Source organism: Balaenoptera musculus, chromosome 15, assembly GCF_009873245.2.
Source record: "Balaenoptera musculus isolate JJ_BM4_2016_0621 chromosome 15, mBalMus1.pri.v3, whole genome shotgun sequence".
Lineage (NCBI taxonomy): Eukaryota > Metazoa > Chordata > Mammalia > Artiodactyla > Balaenopteridae > Balaenoptera > Balaenoptera musculus.
The window spans coordinates 21,266,402-21,288,050 of NC_045799.1; the positions used below are offsets into that span (position 1 = coordinate 21,266,402).

General features: G+C 39.4%; 1 protein-coding gene across 7 annotated transcripts in view; it reads right to left on the minus strand.

Annotated features, from left to right (window-relative positions):
• RALGAPB (Ral GTPase activating protein non-catalytic subunit beta) overlaps positions 1–21,649 on the minus strand; it is a 107,218-nt gene that overhangs the window by 76,671 nt on the left and 8,898 nt on the right. For all 7 annotated transcript variants that reach the window (XM_036824626.1, XM_036824624.1, XM_036824623.1 and 4 more), the window contains 3 exons: positions 11,407–11,622; positions 7,666–7,868; positions 456–619 (listed from right to left, as the gene is read on the minus strand). In XM_036824626.1, coding sequence (XP_036680521.1) covers positions 456–619; positions 7,666–7,868; positions 11,407–11,592 — 553 coding nt within the window. In that variant the 5' untranslated portion in view covers positions 11,593–11,622. The remainder of the gene's footprint in view (positions 1–455; positions 620–7,665; positions 7,869–11,406; positions 11,623–21,649) is intronic.

The following is a 21,649-nucleotide window of genomic DNA, read 5'->3' on the forward strand; positions in this document are numbered from 1 at the left end:
TTATAAAATTGGAGGCTTTTTAATGGCTAGGCAATGAACAACATACTGTCATACTTCCAAATAGAACACTTTAAGATTCTGTAGGGTTCATCTGCTAAACAAAATATCATCTAGCTATCAAGTTTTCAGAGTCTACCTGGATAACTACTTTGTAATCAGGTACATTAGTTGTTTCGTATATAGGCTCTATCCTAATATACTGAACAAGCTACTGTTACTGTCATTATCAAACATGCATTAATTCACTGAGTCCCTCCCTATATTAGCAAAATCATCACTGAAGGTAACATAACTTTGCATTGTGCCTTTGAGGGTTTTCCATTCTAAGAACTGTTCATCTTGGTTTGTCAACTGTAGTGCCAAAATTTAAATCCCCACAGAGTCTACTACTCATTGAGACTAAAAGTAAACAGCATTTGGAGCTCAGAAATAAATTAGAAAAAAAATTAACAAACCTGGAACGGTTGGTGGTGCTAGAAGTATGTCATTAATCTGCAGAAGAAACAACAGTAAGACTTCCCAGGTTTCTCGGGCCATAATGGATGACTCACGGGCCAGTTTCTGAATGGCTCTCAGGACCTGTAAGCATAGTCGGATCTGACTGGAGCCCTGTTCCTGTCTAAAGAAGACAGACAGACATCACTGACAAGCCTTGAGGAGAGAATGCAACAGTTAAGGACAGGCGACTTTTGGACACAGCAAGCAATGATCCAATGATACTCCCTAACAGCATCAGCAGACAGAATTAGGTGCACCCTCTTCAGTTCAAAGCTACTTCCTCGTCATACAGTTTGGCCCTCTGGGATCTCAGCCTACCACTCTTAAAGAGCTTGAAGAGCTCCTGGGGAGATAGAGGATAATACAAAATAAACTTCACCTCTAGATTTTCTAAGTCTGAAATGTGCCTGGCACATACAACAGATACACAATAGGTTTCTGCTGAATGAATGAGTAAATACCCACAGCCACTTCTGCTGCTCACACAGCAGAATGGCCTTTGTATTCTTTTTAAAAATTTTAAACATACATTTACAAGAATCCTGCATGTGATTTCATAGTGCTCACAGTCCCTCTGAAGCTAATGTCTGCTAGAGAAGAGCCTACAGAACGGAATATCCTAACAGGTCCCCAAAACTGACGAGATATAGAGGCAATTGCCTCAGAAATGAGCACCTGCTACTGCTGCTCTAAAAAAAAAAAAAAAAAGGCAACATAACCCAAGATGGGGGCTCCAAAGGTACCCAAGATACTCCCAAAGAACAGTTTTATAACGCTTTTTAGTCCACAGGACCATTTTTCCCCAACAGAATTAGATCAATATATCAGGTCCAAGCTCCAGCCCTTATCCCCACTGTCCAAAGTGGATCACCGTGAGAATTTCAAGAATCGTAGTAAACCCACTGCATCAGCAAATGCTGAACTGCCCTCTGGAGTTCCCATGTGAAACCCAAGACAAGTAACTAATACTACTGAAATAAATCTTGAGGTCAAGTTTCTATATATTATGACTCATGTTACAAATTCATAAAACATGTCTGAATCAGAGTAGGGAATCGCAGAGCTGCCTCAAGAAATCCAGAAAATGAAGTGAGTGCCCTTAGAACTCCCATTACAATCTTAGAATAAAGATTCTCAGATTCTGGGCCATGACCCAGAAAACCAGAAACTTACACTAGAGTTGCCAAAAAATGACAACCTTAAGTTTTCCCTAAAGAAGTCAGATCTAAAGTAAAATGATGAGACATTCACTTAGGCAAAGCCAAGAGTCCCCAAGAGCAGGAAGATGTCCCATGTTCAGTTTGATCTGAATCCAGTCCATGGGAAGCCATGAGGCTCAAGTTTGTGTCTGTTGCTCTGGCTACTAAAGAAGAGTAAGAAATACATTAGCAGCCCCAAACCTCATGTAGCCATGTAAGAGGAAACCCAGAATAAGAAAAATACCACTAGCAGTCCTGGGGGTGACACTCTTGCAAGATAGCAATGACACTAGAAGCCTTCCAAATGGTAACCCAGGCCTACCCACCCTTTCTAGGTACTACCTGCCCAGTGGCAGAAAAGGAAACATCTGCTCCTTAGGTACTGTAGCCTCACTCAGACAGCCTAAATTTAAGAGCAGTGTCCAAGTTTCTACAGCTAAGAGAAACAAGGTAATCTTTACTGAAAAATAAACAGAAAGGTCTAAACACCAAAGATGTTCCTTTCCCCTTAATATTTTCAAAAGCAACTTGTGAACTTCAGAAAACTGTTCTAGAACATGGGGTGGTGAACTATGTATGGCCAATGGGTCAAATCTGGCCTGCTATCTGTTTTTGTAAATAAAGTTTTATTGGAACACAACCATGCTCATTTATTTATATATCATCTATGGCTGCTTCTCTACACCAGCAGAGATGAATAGTTGTGACAGACACCGTATGGCCCAAAAAGGCTAAAATATTTGCTATATGATTCTTCACAAGAAGTTTGCCGACCACTGCTTTAGAAGAACATCACATTTTCTAAAGAAGTTTATTTGAGCAATGAAAACACTGAACAATTTTAAACGATGGGTCACTCTTCACTCAATTAAGCAAAAAAAAACCCCAAAAAACTGATAGGCAAAAGAGAAAGGTTACATCCACTCTGACTTAATCTCTAGCAAAGCAGTAGAGGCTGTTTCCTCTATTCTGAGTGTTAGTTTTCATAAAAACAACTAATTAAGTAAACTTGACAATTTTGTGAACTATCTGAATCAAAAAAAAAAAATGAAACTTCCAGTAATAGGAGATGAGATCACAACTCCCAATATTTAGCACTGAAAATATTCAGCTCCCTAAGACATTACTGGCCATGAGAACTCTAATACTCAGTTCAGCACCCACTCAGAAGTATGCACACACACACACTTTTGAGAAAATAAGCTAATTACCAAACAGTAAGATGAACAATTTATAAGGTAGTCATGTTTCTCAAAAGAGAAAAGCCAAAGCAAAATCCTAATTAACTCAAATGCCATTGATTTTTCTCATCAATACAAACTAACTGAGCACTGAGAGTTGGTAAGAGTACAAAGAGGAAAGAAACACAGTGACTGTACTATCCATGAGACTGTCCCACGCACTAAAAGCCTAGTAAATTAGTCTCCTAAATGAGATGACAAGAAAGCATTAGAAGTATTATATTATTTTAGAAGAACCTGCTTAGCCACAAACAATATGCCACTTACTTCTCATCATTTCCTGTTATAATTCTATTTGAAATCAATAAATATAAGCAACCAGCATTTTATTCACCCTAATGTAATACCAGTACTGCTCTAGGTACTGTGGAAGTCCAAACTACATATAACCTAGTTCCTACCCTCAAGTTGGTTAGATGGGGAAATGAGACATACACATTTTAAAAGATAAGCAACAAAACTGGAGAGATACAAGAAGTACACAGGAAGTACCCTACAGGGTCAAAGAAGGTGTGATCACTATGGGCCTGGATGATCAGGTAAGGCTGAATTTAAGATGAACCATCAAGAGAGAGATGTGGACAACTAGGACAGGGAGAGGAGGATGAGGATGGCAAAAGAGTAGGTAATGACGGGGAAGATCTTTTAGGAGTCTTGGGAGAATGTTTAATTTATGAGTCTGACCAAAGAGCAGGGCTCACGCAGAATTAGCAGCAGCTAACCTGGTTAGGGGCCAGATTACAGCAGGCATTTCACACAAGATAAGGAGTTTACAGGCATACCTCATTGTATTGCACTTCATTCCGTTGCACTTCACAGATATTGCAGTTTTTTTACAAATTGAAGACTTGTGGCAATCCTGCACTGACTGAGCAAGTCTATCAGCACCATTTTTCCAACTGCATTTGCTCACTTTGTGTCTCTGTGCCACATTTGGATAATTCTCGCAATATTTTCATTATTATATCTGTTATGGTGATCTATGATCAGTGATCTTTGATGTTACTATTGTAATTGTTTTGGGGCACTACAAACCACGCCCATATAAGACAGCGAACTTAACTGATAAATGTTGTGTGTGTTCTGACTGCTCCACCAACCGGCCATTTTCCTGCTCTCTCCCTCTCCTCAGGCCTCCCTATTCCCTGAGAGATAGCAATATTAAAATTAGGCCATTTAATAACCCTACAATGGCCTCTAAGTGTTCAAGTGAAAGGAGAATCATATGTCTCTCACTTTGAATCAAAAGCTAGAAACAACAAGGACCTACCTTATAGCACAGGGAACCATATTCAGTACCCTGTAATAACCTATAACGGAAAAGAATCTGAAAAAGAATATACATATATATGTGTGTGTTTATATATGTATGTGTGTGTGTATATATATATATATATATATATATATATATATATATACACAAACAAAAAACTGAATCACTTTGCTGTACACCAGAATCTAACACAACATTGTAAAAAGGTAGAAATGATTAAGCTTAGTGAGGAAGGCAAGTCAAAAGCCAGGACAGGCTGGAAGCTAGACCTCTTGCACCAATTAGCCAAATTGTGAATGCAAAGGAAAAGTTCTTGAAGGAAATCAAAAGTGCTACTCCAGTGAACACACAAATGATAAAAAGAGAAACAGGCTTACTACTGATATGAAGAAAGTTTTAGTGTCTGGATAGAAGATCAAACCAGCCACAACATTGCGTTAAGCCAAAGCCTAACCCAGAGCAGGCCCCTAACTCTATTCAGTTCTGTGAAGGCTGAGAGCACTGAGGAAGCTGCAGAAGGAAAGTCTGAAGCCAGCAGAGGTTGGTTCATGAAGTTTAAGGAAATGTCTCTATTAAAAAAAAAAAAAAAAAAGTGCAAGATGAAGCGGTAATTGCTAATGTAAAAGCTGTAGCAAGTTATCCAGAAGATCTAGCCAAGATAAAGTGGCCACACTAAACAACAGATTTTCAATGGAGACAAAACAGCCTACAGCCTTCTATTGGAAGAAGATGCCATCTAGGACTTTCATAGCTATAGAGAAGTCAACTCCTGGCTTCAAAGCTTCAAAGGACAGGCTGACTCTCTTGTTAGGGGCTAATGCAGCTGGTGACTTCAAGTTGAAGCCAATGCTCATTCACCATTCTGAAAATCCTAGGGCCCCTAAGAATTATGCTAAATCTACTCTGCCTGTGCCATATAAATGAAACAATAAAGCCTGGATGCCAGCACATCTGTTTACAACATTTTAACCCCACTGCTGAGACCTACAGTAGCTCAGAAAAAAAGATGCCTTTCAAAATATTACTGCTCATTAACAATGTACCTGGGTCATCCAAGAGATCTAATGGATGTGGACAAAGAATGTCACCTGCCATTTCAGTAAACAAACAATATTGTGGCCACAGCCATCAGCTGCTGCAGCTGCCCCCCCCACCCCCATGGTGAACCCTGAGGGGACTTCAGGACAGAGGGAAACAAAATAGTGGCCCTAGATAGTTAAGATGCATACCAAAGGAATAATTTCAATGAGCCCAAACTCTTGCACCTTCCCATACACAGAAAGGCACTAAAATCATTAACTTGAGATGTCTGTTTTTTGATTAGCAGTAATCTTTTGATGTTCCACTACACAGTTTTGTTTTTTTGTTTTTTTCCCAGCAAAAGTCCTATACATCCTCGCTCCTCCCTTACCTCTTTGGAACAGCCCCTCAGAGCTGAGAAACAGTATCCGGGCTATAGTCTTCAGTAAGTCCGCCGAATAAAACATAATTCTCAACTTTTCGACTGTGCAGTTTTTTCAGTCAACACTGAGATGTACAACAAGATTAATGTTTGCCTGCTAACCCAAAATCCATTCTGCTGCCCACGGATCAAGGAGCAATTTCGACTTTCAAGTTTTATTATTTAAGAAATACATTTCTTAAGACTATAGCTGCCACAGATAGCAATTCCTCTGATGGATCTGGGCAAAGGAAATTGAAAACCCTCTGGAAAGGATTCACCATTCTAAATGGCATTAAGAATATTTATGTCATGGGAAGAGATCAAAACATCAATATTAATAAGAGTCTGGAAGAAGCTGATTTCAACCCTCACGGATGACTTTGAGGGGCTCAAGACTTCAGTGGTGGAAGTAAATGCAGATGTGGTAGAAATAATAAGAGAACTAAAATTAGAAGTGGAGCCCGAAGACGTGACTGAATTGCTGCAATCTCATAATAAAACTTTAATGGAAGAGGAGTTGCTTCTTATGGATGAGCAGAGAAAGTGGTTTCCTGAGATGGAATTCTACTCCTGGTGAAGATGCTGTGAAAATTATTGAAATGACAACAAAGAATTTAGAATATTACATAAACTTAGTTGATAAAGCAGCAGCAGGGTCTGAGAGGATTAACTCCAATTTTGAAAGAACTACTGTAGGTAAAATGCTATCAAACAACATTGCACACTACAGACAAATGGTTCATGAACTGAAGAGTCAATGAATGTGGCAGACTTCACTGCTGTCTTATTTTAACACATCGCCACAGCCACCCAAGCTTCAGCAACCACCACCCTGATCAGTCAGCAGCCAACGCATTGAGGCAGGACCCTCCACCAGCAAAAAGATTTCAGTTCACTAAAGGCTCAGATGGTTAGCATTTTTCAGCAATGCTAGTATTTTTTAATCAAGATATGTAATTGCTTTTTTAGACATAATGCTATTGCATATTTACAGACTACAGTATAGTATAAAAACTTTTACGTACTGGGAAACCAAAAACTTCATGTGACTTGCTTTATTTCAATGATCGCTTTATTGTGGTGGTCTGCAACCAAACCTGCAATATCTTGAGGTATGTTTGTACAACTGATCCTATAGACCAGAGCTCTTAAAGGAGATTCCTCTTTTTTAATTCAGATTTTCCAAAGTAATCTTCCTTCTAAATTTAAAAAGTTAAAATCTACAGGGCTGGTTTTTGGATGATTCAAAGTCCTCATCATCTGACAGACCAAAAGCCCTAACCAGAACTTTTCCAAAAGGAGGGAAGCCCACTTGCCCCTTCCACAGACATAAAAAACAGCTGAAAACAGATTTTTCTCAAAGGAAATCCCTACAAATAGGTAGGCAACTAATGCTTTCTTCTCCATTATTTTCTATATTTCCAAAATCCTTTATAGTGACATATAATTCTTTTAGAATGGGAAAAAAATGTTTTAGGCACAAGTAAGGCAATCTTACATTACAATATTTAAGGTCTCTGCTGCAGAGATAGGGAAAAAACTCAGTAACAAACTGTCAAAAGTATTCTTTTGGCCTACTACAAATGTGCCTATAATTTCAAATCTGCTTACTTCAATGTCTTCATTTTCTCATAAGAAAGATTCATTTTAAGGTAGATGGCTTAGTCGCCTTTAGCTTAAGTGGAGACAAGAATTACGTTAGGCAAAAGTATGTTTTTTTTTGACTGAAAGGGAAAGGGGTCACAGTATTTTAACGTCTAATAGCTATCAGATCTTAGAAGCAAAGCCAAAAGCTGTTAAAATGAACACACACTTGTTAAAGAGTCCTAGTAAACATTATATAAGCCCATCTCTCTCATTCATATTAACACACTCTTTAACTGAACAAGTAATGAAAGTTACTGTTCAAAGGTCTAACAATGAAATTAGTTCCTATAAGATAAAAAAGTAACATTGATGAATAGTTTATTATGATCCTGATAACAGGCCAGATAGACTAGTACAGCTTACCTTGGTACAAAAAGATTCTGCAGGTGTTTTAGTATACTTTGAACATATAGATTAGGCTCTTTAATAACTGGCAATGGAATAGAATCTTTCGGCAACACTAAAGCCATAATCCAGTCAGTATATACATCAACACAATATTTTACAGTCTCTCCGTCCAATGGAAGGGTCAGTCCATAGCAAATTACTTCCATGGTCCATTTTACCTAAACAAAAGAAAATATACATATAGAATTATTATACATTCCTACCTGTATATCAGTAGACTGATATAAAATGTTAACCTCTTTTATTGTCAAAAACCTCTCAACTGAAGTATATTCATCTCAACATACATCAGATTAATTCTACAGAATGTACTTTCCATGTATAAGACATACTCAGACAACGTTTCCTAAGCAAAAGATTTAAGAAGAAAATAAATTACTTATTTCTAATTATTAAGCCTATGTTGGCTTTCACCCCTTAAACATTATTATTGTTTGCTCTGTAAAATAAAAAGTAAGTACAGGTCATCTTGATTTTCCATAGAGGTTGGAGGCACAGAAATAGAAAATTTTAGATATTTTTCTCCACTTAATTTGCATGCGGGTATGTGTGTCATTTAGGAAATCACTTACATAAATTTAATTATATTCCATTTCCAGATTACGCAACTTTAACAAACAACAGGAAGGAAGATGAACTGCCCAACTCTTATTTTGTGACTATTTTCATTGGCAAAGAAAACAATATTTTAAATGGAAGGGCAAGAACAAACACAGGTCAGAAGGGACTGAAGCTGGGTAAGATCTTAAAAAGGCACTTAGCTGCACTAAACTAGTTCCAGCCTCCTGACCTGTCTGAATCCCAGGGGCCGAGAGAAGTTGCCTAAGAGACTGCTGAACCACTGCTTGCAGTCATGAACGAATAAGGCACAATGAGAAAGGGGAAATGGCCTAATTTGCAAAAGAGGATGAAACTATATTCCAGATAATGTAGACTGGAAAGTTTAAGTGAATTCCAGACAAAACTCCGGGACAAATTACTAAGCAGATGATCAGTGAGCACTTATGAAAGCGAAGCAGGGTCACTGAGAACCAGCCTGCTCAAAAAGAACAAGTCATGCCAGACAAGCTTCATTCCTTTATTAAGAGGGTTACTATGAAAGCAGCTGACAAATGTAGAAACCTGGCACTGATTTAAAACCAGTTTCTGAGGTACTTTCATAAATATTATCTAAACATCAAAATAACCGGTGTGAAAGGGTAAACTATCCTCATTTTATTTTTATTTTCTGGCCACACTGCATGGCTCGTGGGATCTTAGTCCCCCAACTAGGGATCAAACGTGTACCCCCTGCAGTGGAAACGTGGAGTCTTAACCACTGGACTGCCAGGGAAGTCCCCATCCTCATTTTGGACTGCCAGGGAAGTCCCCATCCTCATTTCATACATAAGAGAACTGAAGTTTAGCAAATTAAGCAATTTGGCCCATGGCACTCGTTTGAAAATGCTGGAGCTGAAAACTTGATCCCTGGTCTTCCAATAGAAATCTAAAGCTATCCTCACCATGCCATTAACAGCCTTCTCTGGCAAAGGGGGATCTGGGCTTTAACAAGAAATTTGGTCCTTGTGGACAAGATGGAAAGATACAGTCCAGAAGGAGGTAGAATGGTTGGATTTGTAACTGGTCAAAATAACATGGGAGAATAGCAGTGGATTACTGTACCAAGATCATTTTGGAAGAAGATGCCCAATGGCATGCCAAAGGCTCTGCCAAGATTTTAACTTAGAGAAAAACAGATTACATGCTGACCATTTGTAGATATCACAAAGCTAAAAAAAAAAAAACTAACTTGTTAAATAGAAATTCAGGATTCAAAAAGATTATAACAGCTTTGGGCTTCCCTGGTGGCGCAGTGGTTAAGAATCCGCCTGCCAATGCAGGGGACACGGGTTCAAGCCCCGGTCCCGGAAGATCCCACATGCCGTGGAGCAATTACGTGCGCCATAACTACTGAGCCTGCGCTCTACAGCCTGCGAGCCACAACTACTGAAGCCCGTGTGCCACAACTACTGAAGCCCGTGCGCCTAGAACCCGTGCTCTGCAACAAGAGGAGCCACCCCAATGAGAAGCCCGTGCACCGCAATGAAGAGTAGCCCCTGCTCGCCGCAACTAGAGAAAGCCCGTGCGCAGCACCAAAGACCCAACGCAGCCAAACATAAATAAATAAAAAGTAATAATTTTAAAAAAAGATTATAACAGCTTAAAACTAAAGCTGAATCTAACAAGATAAATACATGTACTGAAATTTTTAACCTCAGAACTACAAAGGCTAAGGGTAGAAAATACATAACAACAATATAATATAATAGAAAGTAACATATAACAGCAATAAATGTTAAAAGTGACTATAAAAACACAGTGAAGCTGTGACAAATGAGGTGGGAAGGGGTATGGAGGGGGTGGGATTTAGCTGAACAAGAGAAAGAATTTTAAAAGAGGTTGCAAGTCCCTAATTATCACAGGAAAGACCAAGGAGAAGATATCTTTGGTAATATCTTCACACAATAGTTCAATTGTATAATTCGAGAGGACACTGGATTCAAGACCTATTCTCTCATATCCTTTTGAGGGTAGAAAAGGAGAAAAAACAAGGGCTGCACTGAGCACCTTTATCTACTCACATGCCATCTCTTCCCAGGAGAGGGCAGCAAGGAATTACAGACACACCAAGAAGAGAGTGCGCCAGGACAAGCGCTGGTCCTCGGGGTAAGTCTCTGCCAGGGCACTCTGAGAACAAAATGCTCCTCAGTATGAGGGGCTTCCCCTTCGGCAACCCAGGCTCTTTGGCTTACAGAGGGTAAATAAAATGCTTCCTGAGCTATAAAGCTTAGTCTCCTATCTAGAGTTGTCTTATATCTAGATTAAGTCTAATCTCTCCTTCACAAGAAATCAAAATGTAAGTGAAAAACGGTGCGGGGGGCAGGGGCGGTGTCTGAGAAATAGGTAAACTCAAAGCCTAAAGGTTGTATGAATGTCCTCAAGCACAGGGGACAAGTTCTAATCCCGATCTTAGCCAGACCTCATACTAGCAAGCTCTGTATCACTCCATTCTCAGGGCCCCTTCATGACTCCCCACTGGCAACTTAACTTCAGCCCCATCCCCTGAACCCAAGAACAGAGGACCAGCTCTAGGCCAAGCCACTCCAAAAGCTCCTCATCTTTAGAAACAGCAAACACAACCCCCATTCCAACCACGTGGGCTCACAGCCATACAGACTTAGCTGCTCTGTAGCACTCTTAAACCTAGAAGTCAGACAAGGGTAGACTGGGATGGAGACAGCGGGAGAGCCTCAAGTGCAGCGCACATGTGTAGCTTGAAGACAACACAAGATAGACCTTCAGTCAGAGGCTATCTAGAGGTAGGAATGAAGACCTTCCAAGCACAACCTCTGAATGGAAATCTGAAGACTAAGCCTAAGACTTAGGGAAAGGGACCTGACAGGCAAGTCTCTGTCTCAGCTCACAGCTCAAGTGGAGAACTGGGTCCGGCTAGCAGGAAGTCCCAACAGCACAATGGTACAACCTATTCCTCATAACTCCCACAGGCTCTGGGCCCCAACCCTCAACACAAATACGGTCAAATTAAGACGTCACACTGCACTGAGCAGAAATCCACTTAAAAAGACAATGTTAAACAAATTATTCTGTAACAAACTTATATTTTCACAGAGCAGAATGAAATGAGAAAACACTTACTTCTTTGTCAGTTTTCAACAAACTCTCACTACCAGCCGCTGAAAGGGTACCTAAGGCCTGCCCAAGAGGATGAACCACCGCATTGGCCACCTCTCGCCCAACGCTCTCTGGATAGCTGTGTAGCACACTGGTGTGGCCCTGATCATTCTGAATCACCAAATGCAGCGACCTCCACTCAGAGTACATCGTGCCGCTAAAGGACTATCCAAATGGCACCTGAAAAGACAAAAGAGAATTACAAGTCAAACTATATTGCTGAAAACTAATAAAACTTAGTAAAATACATATTTACCCTACATAGCAAGATAAAGAAGTTGTAAATATATTGCCTCGAGAAGACTGAGGAAAAAAAACATTTAAATGTCTTGAGAATGTCCTAAATAGCCTCTTAGTGAGATCAGGTAGGAAAGGCAGACCCTGGGAAGCAGCTGTCTGAGCACCTCCCCAAAAGAGCCCTCAGAAGCCCAGAGTAGAGCTGGGGCAGATGGCCACCGTGCAAGGGGATAAAATAATCAAATTTGGTACACTCACAGCATGAGGGAACCTTCTACATTCTATGTTCCAGGATAGAAAAAGATACAAGAAGGGTATGCTCTAAGTAATAAAGGGAGACAAAGGAAAGGGTTTACTCTAGGCCCCAGATTTTTCAGTCAACAGTTTCCAAGCACCTATTACTTGCTAGAAACATACCCCTGCAATTTCCCACCAATGCCCTCAAATCAGACATAAAATTCTTTGAGAATATTTCATTCTCTACAGCAGTGGCATACATTCTTCTGGTAATGGAACCCCTGGAAGTCAATGTCCTTCAGAAAACATATAAAGACCTGCCACTTACTGAGCATTTACTACATACTACTCATGAAATCACATAACAACTTTATGAAAATTAAGTAATGCTATCCCTAATTCACAGATGAAAAAACTGAGGCATAGAGAGGTCTGCTGCTTCCCTGAGGCTTCAGAACTATAACATGGTAGAGGTGGGTTTTGAGTCCACATCTGTTGGGCTCCAGGGACCATGCTCTTAACCACAGCATGTACTGCCCCTCCCTAACCTATATATTCTCCATGACACGTCCTACTTTTCCCTATGCTGTATATTCTCCATGTAAAGATATCTAAGTCTACCATACAAATGAGAAACTTTAGCCACAGAAAACATATCTATATGAATGCAATGTAAATATTACAATCATAAATGCCATACCCATGAGGAGAATCAAGGATGGTTAGTCCTTTCCAATTAATTTCTATTAACTTTCATTTTCTACTTGCTCTGAAATCTGTTTGCCCAGCCAGCAGAGTTTAAGGATACACTTAAGCTTTAAAAAGTTCTATCCCTTAAACTAGCTTTTCTTCAAATTGGTAGCTTTGTTTAATTTTATCTTACAAAACCTCATTCCAGATCAGTAAGTATCAGTGTTTTTCAAGAGGATATGGTCCTCCTCTGAACCAAGAGGCCCTGAAAATGGGAAGGCAGAAAGGATGAACCAGAATCGAACAAGGTACCTACAATGTGAAGGATGGGTGGATGCGACTGACTGTTAAAGTTGCCTCAATTTCCTTAGGATTTATAAGGAACCCCCCTAAGGATATCCTGATGTTCCCCCCGCCCCCGGCACCACCGCCCTAAAATAAGCACTCTCAAACACGGAAGGGGAAATTTGTGGCCCTGAACCAAGATGGTGGAGTAGAAGGACATGCTCTCACTCCCTCTTGTGAGAACACCAGAATGACAACTAGCTGCTGGACACTCATCAACACAAAGACACTGGAACTCACCAAAATAGATACCCCACATCCAAAGACAAAGAAGCCGCAATGAGACGGTAGGAGGGGCACAATCACAGTAAAATCAAATCCCATAACTGCTGGGTGGGTGACTCACAGACTGGAGAACACTTATACCACAGAAGTCCACCCACTGGAGTGAAGGTTCTGAGCCCCATGTCAGGCTTCCCAACCTGGGGGGTCCGGAAATGGGAGGAGGAATTCCTAGAGAATCAGACTTTGAAGGCTAGTGGGATTTGATTGCAGGACTTCGACAGGACTGGGGGAAACAGAGACTCCACTCTTGGAGGGCACACACAAAGTAGTGTGCACATTGGGACCCAGGGGAAGGAGCAGTGACCCCAGTGGAGACTGAACCAGACCTACCTGCTAATGTTGGAGGGTCTCCTGCAGAGGCGGGGGGTGGCTGTGGCTCACCGTGGGGACAAGGACACTGGCAGCAGAAGTTCTGGGAAGTACTCCTTGGTGTGAGCCCTCCCAGAGTCCACTATTAGCCCCACCAAAGAGCCCAGGTAGGCTCCAGTGTTGGGGTACCTCAGGCCAAACAACGAACAGGGAGGGAACCCAGCCCCACCCATCAGCAGTCAAGCGGATTAAAGTTTTACTGAGCTCTGCCCACCAGAGCAACAATCAGCTCTACCCACCACCAGTCCCTCCCATCAGGAAACTTGCACAAGCCTCTTAGATAGCCTCATCCACCAGAGGGCAGACAGCAGAAGCAAGAAGAACTACAATCCTGCAGCCTGTGGAACAAAAACCACATTCACAGAAAGACAGACAAGATGAAAAGGCAGAGGGCTATATACCAGATGAAGGAACAAGAAAAAACACCAGAAAAACAACTAAATGAAGTGGAAATAGGCAACCTTCCAGAAAAAGAATTCAGAATAATGATAGTGAAGATGATCCAGGACCTCAGAAAAAGAATGGAGGCAAAGATCGAGAAGGTGCAAGAAATGTTTAACAAAGACCTAGAAGAATTAAAGAACAAAAAAACAGAGATGACCAATACAATAACTGAAATGAAAACTACACTAGAAGTAATCAATAGCAGAATAACTGAGGCAGAAGAACAGATAAGTGACCTGGAAGACAGAATGGTGGAATTCACTGCTGCGGAACAGAATAAAGAAAAAAGAATGAAAAGAAATGAAGACAGCCTAAGAGACCTCTGGGACAACATTAAATGCAACAACATTCGCATTATAGGGGTCCCAGAAGGAGGAGAGAGAGAAAGGACCCGAGAAAATATTTGAAGAGATTATAGTCAAAAACTTCCCTAACATGGGAAAGGAAACAGGCACCCAAGTCCAGGAAGCACAGTGAGTCCCATACAGGATAAACCCAAGGAGAAACACGCCGAGACACACAGTAATCAAACTGGCAAAAATTAAAGACAAAGAAAAATTATTGAAAGCAGCAAGGGAAAAACAACAAATAACATACAACGGAACTCCCATAAGGTTAACAGCTGATTTCTCAGCAGAAACTCTACAAGCCAGAGGGGAGTGGCATGATATACTTAAAGTGATGAAAGGACAGAACGTACAACCAAGCTTACTCTACCCAGCAAGGATCTCATTCAGATTCCATGGAGAAATCAAAAGCTTTACAGACAAGCAAAAGCTAAGAGAATTCAGTGCCACCAAACCAGCTCTACAAAAAATGCTAAAGGAACTTCTCTAAGTGGGAAACACAAGAGAAGAAAAGGACCTACAAAAAAAACCCCAAAACAATTAAGAAAATGGTCATAGGAACATACATATCAATAATTACCTTAAACGTGAATGGATTAAATGCTCCAACCAAAAGACACAGGCTTGCGGAATGGATACAAAAACAAGACCCATATATATGCTGTCTACAAGAGACCCACTTCAGACCTAGGGACACATAGAAACTGAACGTGAGGGGATGGAAAAAGATATTCCATGCAAATGGAAATCAGAAGAAAGCTGGAGTAGCAATACTCATATCAGATAAAATAGACTTTAAAATAATGTTACAAGAGACAAGGAAGGACACTACATAATGATGAAGGCATCAATCCAAGAAGAAAATATAACAATTATAAATATATATGCCCTCAACATAGGAGCACCTCAATACATAAGGCAACTGCTAACAGCTATACAAGAGAAAATAGACAGTAACACAATAATAGTGGGGGACTTTAACACCTCACTTACACCAATGGACAGATCATCCAAATAAAAATAAATAAGGAAACAGAAGCTTTAAATGACACAATAGACCAGATAGATTTAATTGATATTTATAGGACATTCCATCCAAAAACAGCAGATTACACTTTCTTCTCAAGTGCGCACAGAACATTCTCCAGGATAGATCACATCTTGGGTCACAAATCAAGCCTCAGTAAATTTAAGAAAATCGAAATCATATCAAGCATCTTTTCTGACCAGAACGCTATGAGATTAGAAATCAATTACAGGGAAAAAAATGTAAAAAACACAAACACATGGAGGCTAAACAATACGTTACTAAAAAACCAAGAGATCACTGAAGAAATCAAAGAGGAAATCAAAAAATACCTAGAGACAAATGACAATGAACACACGACGATCCAAAACCTATGGGATGCAGCAAAAGCAGTTCTAAGAGGGAAGTTTATAGCTATACAAGCCTACCTCAAGACACAAGAAAAATCTCAAATAAACAATCTAACCTTACACCTAAAGGAACTACAGAAAGAAGAACAAACAAAACACAAAGTTAGCAGAAGGAAAGAAATCATAAAGATCAGAGCAGAAATAAATGAAATAGAAACAAAGGAGACAATAGCAAAGATCAATAAAACTAAAAGCTGGTTCTTTGAGAAGATAAACAAAATTGATAAACCATTAGCCAGACTCATCAAGAAAAAGAGGGAGAGGACTCAAATCAATAAAATCAGAAATGAAAAAGGAGAAGTTACAACAGACACTGCAGAAATACAAAGCATCCTAAGAGACTACTACAAGCAACTCTATGCCAATGAAATGGACAACCTGGGAGAAATGGACAAATTCTTAGAAAGGGATAACCTTCCAAGACTGAACCAGGAAGAAATAGAAAATATGAACAGACCAATCACAAGTAATGAAATTGAAACTGTGATTAAAACTCTTCCAACAAACAAAAGTCCAGGACCAGATGGCTTCACAGGTGAATTCTATCAAACATTTAGAGAAGAGCTAACACCCATCCTTCTCAAACTCTTCCAAAAAATTGCAGAGGAAGGAACACTCCCAAACTCATTCTATGAGGCCACCATCACCCTGATACCAAAACCAGACAAAGATACTACAAAAAAAGAAAATTACAGACCAATATCACTGATGAATAGAGATGCAAAAATCCTCAACAAAATACTAGCAAACAGAATCCAACAACACATTAAAAGGATCACACACCATGATCAAGTGGGATTTATCCCAGGGATGCAAGGATTCTTCAATATACACAAAGCAATCAATGTGATACACCATATTAACAAATTGAAGAAGAAAAACCATCATCTCAATAGATGCAGCAAAAGCTTTTGACAAAATTCAACACCCATTTATGATAAAAACTCTCCAGAAAGTGGGCATAGAGGGAAGCTACCTCAACATAATAAAGGCCATATATGACAAACCCACAGCAAACATCATTCTCAATGGTGAAAAACTGAAAACATTTCCTCTAAGATCAGGAACGAGACAAGGATGTCCACTCTCGCCACTATTATTCAACATAGTTTTGGAAGTCCTAGCCATGGCAATCAGAGAAGAAAAAGAAATAAAAGGAATACAAATTGGAAAGCAAGAAGTAAAACTGTCACTCTTTGCAGATGACATGATACTATACATAGAGAATCCTAAAGATGCCACCAGAAAACTACTAGAGCTAATCAATGAATCTGGTAAAGTTGCAGGATACAAAATTAATGCACAGAAATCTCTTGCATTCCTATACACTAATGATGAGAAATCTGAAAGAGAAATTAAGGAAACACTCCCATTTACCATTGCAGCAAAAAGAATAAAATACCTAGGAATAAACCTACCTAGGGAGACAAAAGACCGGTATGCAGAAAACTATAAGACACTGATGAAAGAAATTAAAGATGATACCAACAGATGGAGAGATATACCATGTTCTTGGATTGGAAGAATCAATATTGTGAAAATGACTATACTACTCAAAGCAATCTACAGATTCAATGCAATCCCTATCAAATTACCAATGGCATTTTTTACGGAACTAGAACAAAAAATCTTAAAATTTGTATGGAGACACAAAAGACCCCGAATAGCCAAAGCAGTCTTGAGGGAAAAAAACGGAGCTGGAGGAATCAGACTCCCTGACTTCAGACTCTACTACAAAGCTACAGTCATCAGGACAATATGGTACTGGCACAAAAACAGAAACATAGATCAATGGAACAAGATAGAAAGCCCAGAGATAAACCCACGCACCTATGGTCAACTAATCTATGACAAAGGAGGCAAGGATATACAATGGAGAAAAGACAGTCTCTTCAATAAGTGGTGCTGGGAAAACTGGACAGCTACATGTAAAAGAATGAAATTAGAACACTCCCTAACACCATACACAAAAATAAACTCAAAATGGATTCGAGACCTAAACGTAAGACCGGACACTGTAAAACTCTTAGAGGAAAACTTAGGAAGAACACTCTTTGACATAAATCACAGCAAGATCTTTTTTGATCCACCTCCTAGAGTAATGGAAATAAAAACCAAAATAAACAAATGGGATCTAATGAAACTTCAAAGCTTTTGCACAGCAAAGGAAACCATAAACAAGACGAAAAGACAACCCTCAGAATGGGAGAAAATATTTGCAAACGAATCAACGGACAAAGGATTAATCTCCAAAATATATAAACAGCTCATGCAGCTCAATATTAAAGAAACAAACAACCCAATCCAAAAATGGGCAGAAGACCTAAATAGACATTTCTCCAAAGAAGATATACAGATGGCCAAGAAGCACATGAAAAGCTGCTCAACATCACTAATTATTAGAGAAATGCAAATCAAAACTACAATGAGGTATCACCTCACACCAGTTAGAATGGGCATCATCAGAAAATCTACAAACAACAAATGCTGGAGAGGGTGTGGAGAAAAGGGAACCCTCTTGCACTGTTGGTGGGAATGTAAATACAGCCACTATGGAGAACAGTATGGAGGTTCCTTAAAAAACTAAAAATAGAATTACCATATGACCCAGCAATCCCACTACTGGGCATATACCCAGAGAAAACCATAATTCAAAAAGACACACGCACCCCAATGTTCAATGCAGCACTATTTACAATAGCCAGGTCATGGAAGCAACCTAAATGCCCATCGACAGATGAATGGATAAAGAAGATGCGGTACATATATACAATGGAATATTACTCAGCGATAAAAAGGAACGAAACTGGGTCATTTGTTGAGACGCGGGTGGATCTAGAGACTGTCATACAGAGTGAAGTAAGTCAGAAAGAGAAAAACAATTATCGTATATTAACGCATATATGTGGAACCTAGAAAAATGGGACAGATGAACTGGTTTGCAGGGCAGAAATTGAGACACAGATGTAGAGAACAAACGTATGGACACCAAGGCAGGAAAGCCATGGGGGTGGTGGGGGTGGTGGTGTGATGAATTGGGCGATTGGGAATGACATGTATACACTGATGTGTATAAAACTGATGACTAATAAGAATTAAAAAAAAAAATGGAAGGGTAAAAAGGGGAGACTCTGATAGGTTGCCATTCTCATCAGAGGATAACTTATACCCACACAACATTTTTTCTCACCTTTTTTTTATAAACATATATATAAACGCACACACACACATATACATATAGTATATAGTATAATATATATACACACACTATAATCTCTTCAATAAATGCACAAGAACATTATACTACAAGGTTTTTTGTTTTTAGTGTGATTTTTTACCCTTTATATTTGTCTTCATTCCCTATCCAAATAATTCATTTCCCTGAATAGGTAATCCATTTAACCAACCTAACATTTCCTTGTGTATTTTGCTCCACCCTAACTCAATCATATTAAAATAATTTATATACACACATAGCTAGGGACTATATACTCTTCTACATCTTTTTTCCATTCACCAGTACTTTATGAATATCCTTCCAATAAGATTCTTTTTAATGGCTGTGTAATATTCCATGATATGATACAATTTATTCAGTCTCCCAATGATTTACATTTACTTCACTTCCCATATTTTGTCACCAGGAAATAATGATGCAATAAATATGCTTGCTTATATATCCTTTAGGAGTGGCCTTTTAATTTCTATGGAACAAGTCTCCAAGAGTGAAACCATTGGATCAAGGAGTATATGTATTTTTAATGTTAATAGGTCTTGCCAGATAGATTCCCAAAAAGCTGTAACAACTCCCATTTGCATTAGGAATGGATGAGAGCCCTTCCCTCCTCTCACTCCCAATCTTTTGCCAAGAATCAGATTTATTTACATATTTATTTATTTGCCAATTTGGTAGGTATGAAGTGAAATTTCATTATTCTAGCCAAATATTTTTTTTTATTTTATAACTTCTAGTTTTGAGTCTGGCTTAGGTGATTTCTCCCTCCTATCCCCTGTAACAGTGTTTTTCAAACTGTGGGTCATAAAATAAATGAAATAGATAATACTTTTTAATTATATGGAATAGAATATACAATAAAGACACCACACACAGTAAAGGTAAGCAATGTTCTGAGACTTGTTTCATTTTTTATATATGCATATGTTCTGGGTCATAATGTAAAATACATAAAATATTTACTATGCGTCTAGGTCCAGAAGTTTAAAGACAATCCTAAAGTGTATAATGTAGTTACTAGATTTCCATGCAAGATAATTAATTCTTCACATTTAAGTTTTATATCATCTGGAATTTACTTCCACAAGTGGTATAGGAAAGATCCAATTTTATTTTCTTAGAGATGTATAGTAAGTTGTGTCAACATCATCTATTAAAAACACATCCTTGCAACTAAGCCCATGCACTGCAACTACTGAGCCCGCATGCTGCAACTACTGAAGCCCATGCACCTAGAGCCCGTGTTCCACAACAAGAGAAGCCACCGCAATGAGAAACCCGCGCACCTCAATGAAGAGTAGACCCCACTCGCCGCAACTAGAGAAAGCCCATGCACAGCAACGAAGACCCAATGCAGCCAAAAAACAAAAAAATAAAAGCACGTCCTTTCCCACTGACCTGAAATACCAATTTTGTCATATATTAAACTCTCATTTATATAGGAATCTATTTACAAATCTGTTCAGTTCAACTATTTGTCTATTCCTATACTAATGCCATAACGATTTTTAAAAATTAATTAATTTATATTTATTTTTGGCTGCATTGGGTCTTTGTTGCTGCGTGCGGGCTTTCTCTAGTTGTGTCGAGCGGGGGCTACTCTTCGTTACGGTGCACGGGCTTCTCATTGCGGTGGCTTCTCTTGTTGCGGAGCACGGGATCTAGGCGCACGGGCTTCAGTAGTTGTGGCACGCAGGCTCAGTAGTTGTGGCTCGTGGGCTGTAGAGTGCAGCCTCAGTAGTTGTGGCACACGGGCTTGGTTGCTCTGCAGCATGTGGGATCTTCCCGGACCTGGGTTAGAACCCATGTCCCCTGCATTGGCAGATTCTTAACCACTACGCCACCAGGGAAGTCCAGCCATAATGATTTAAATTCAGTGGCTTTATAGAATGATTTAACATCTGAAAAGGAAGCCCCCTTTACTTTGACTACTCTTTTTCAAAACTTTATCAGTTATTCTCAGGCATTTACTCTTTTATATAAAATTTAAGATGATTTTATCCAATTAAAGAAAAAAACCTTGCTAAAATTCTAATTAAAATTGCTTATCCACATTCCCAGTTTTATCTTCTACGGCCACTTTCCCACCCCATCCTCCAAGCTATGACCCAAAGTACTACTGATGATTGCTCAAAACCGACAAGTTTGTTCATACCCTATATTACTGCTCATGCTGTTTCCCACCTCTATCCACCTTATGAAGTCTTCACACTTCATAGCACAGCTCAAATGTCCTCTTTGGTACAACTTTTTTTGACTCCTCCCATCACCCCTCTTCACCAGCTCTGAGTACCTACAGGCTATTCATATTAAGCTTCACGTTTGGTTATTCATTAGCTTTGTAAAGATATCTTCACCACAAGTGTGTCAACCTTTTTTGAGGGGAAACCTCACTTCCTGAATCTTTGAGAAGTCCTTGGCACACAGTGAATACTGAATGTTTCAGAATGCCAAGGTTTATCAATGGGAAAAAGGAAGATGTTAGAAGGTGTTCCCTTTATGCCACTGAAGGAAGTCCAAAATTTTGCATGTTGTATAGATATAAAAATTGAAAATGTCCATTTGCTTTAAGCTATTTATT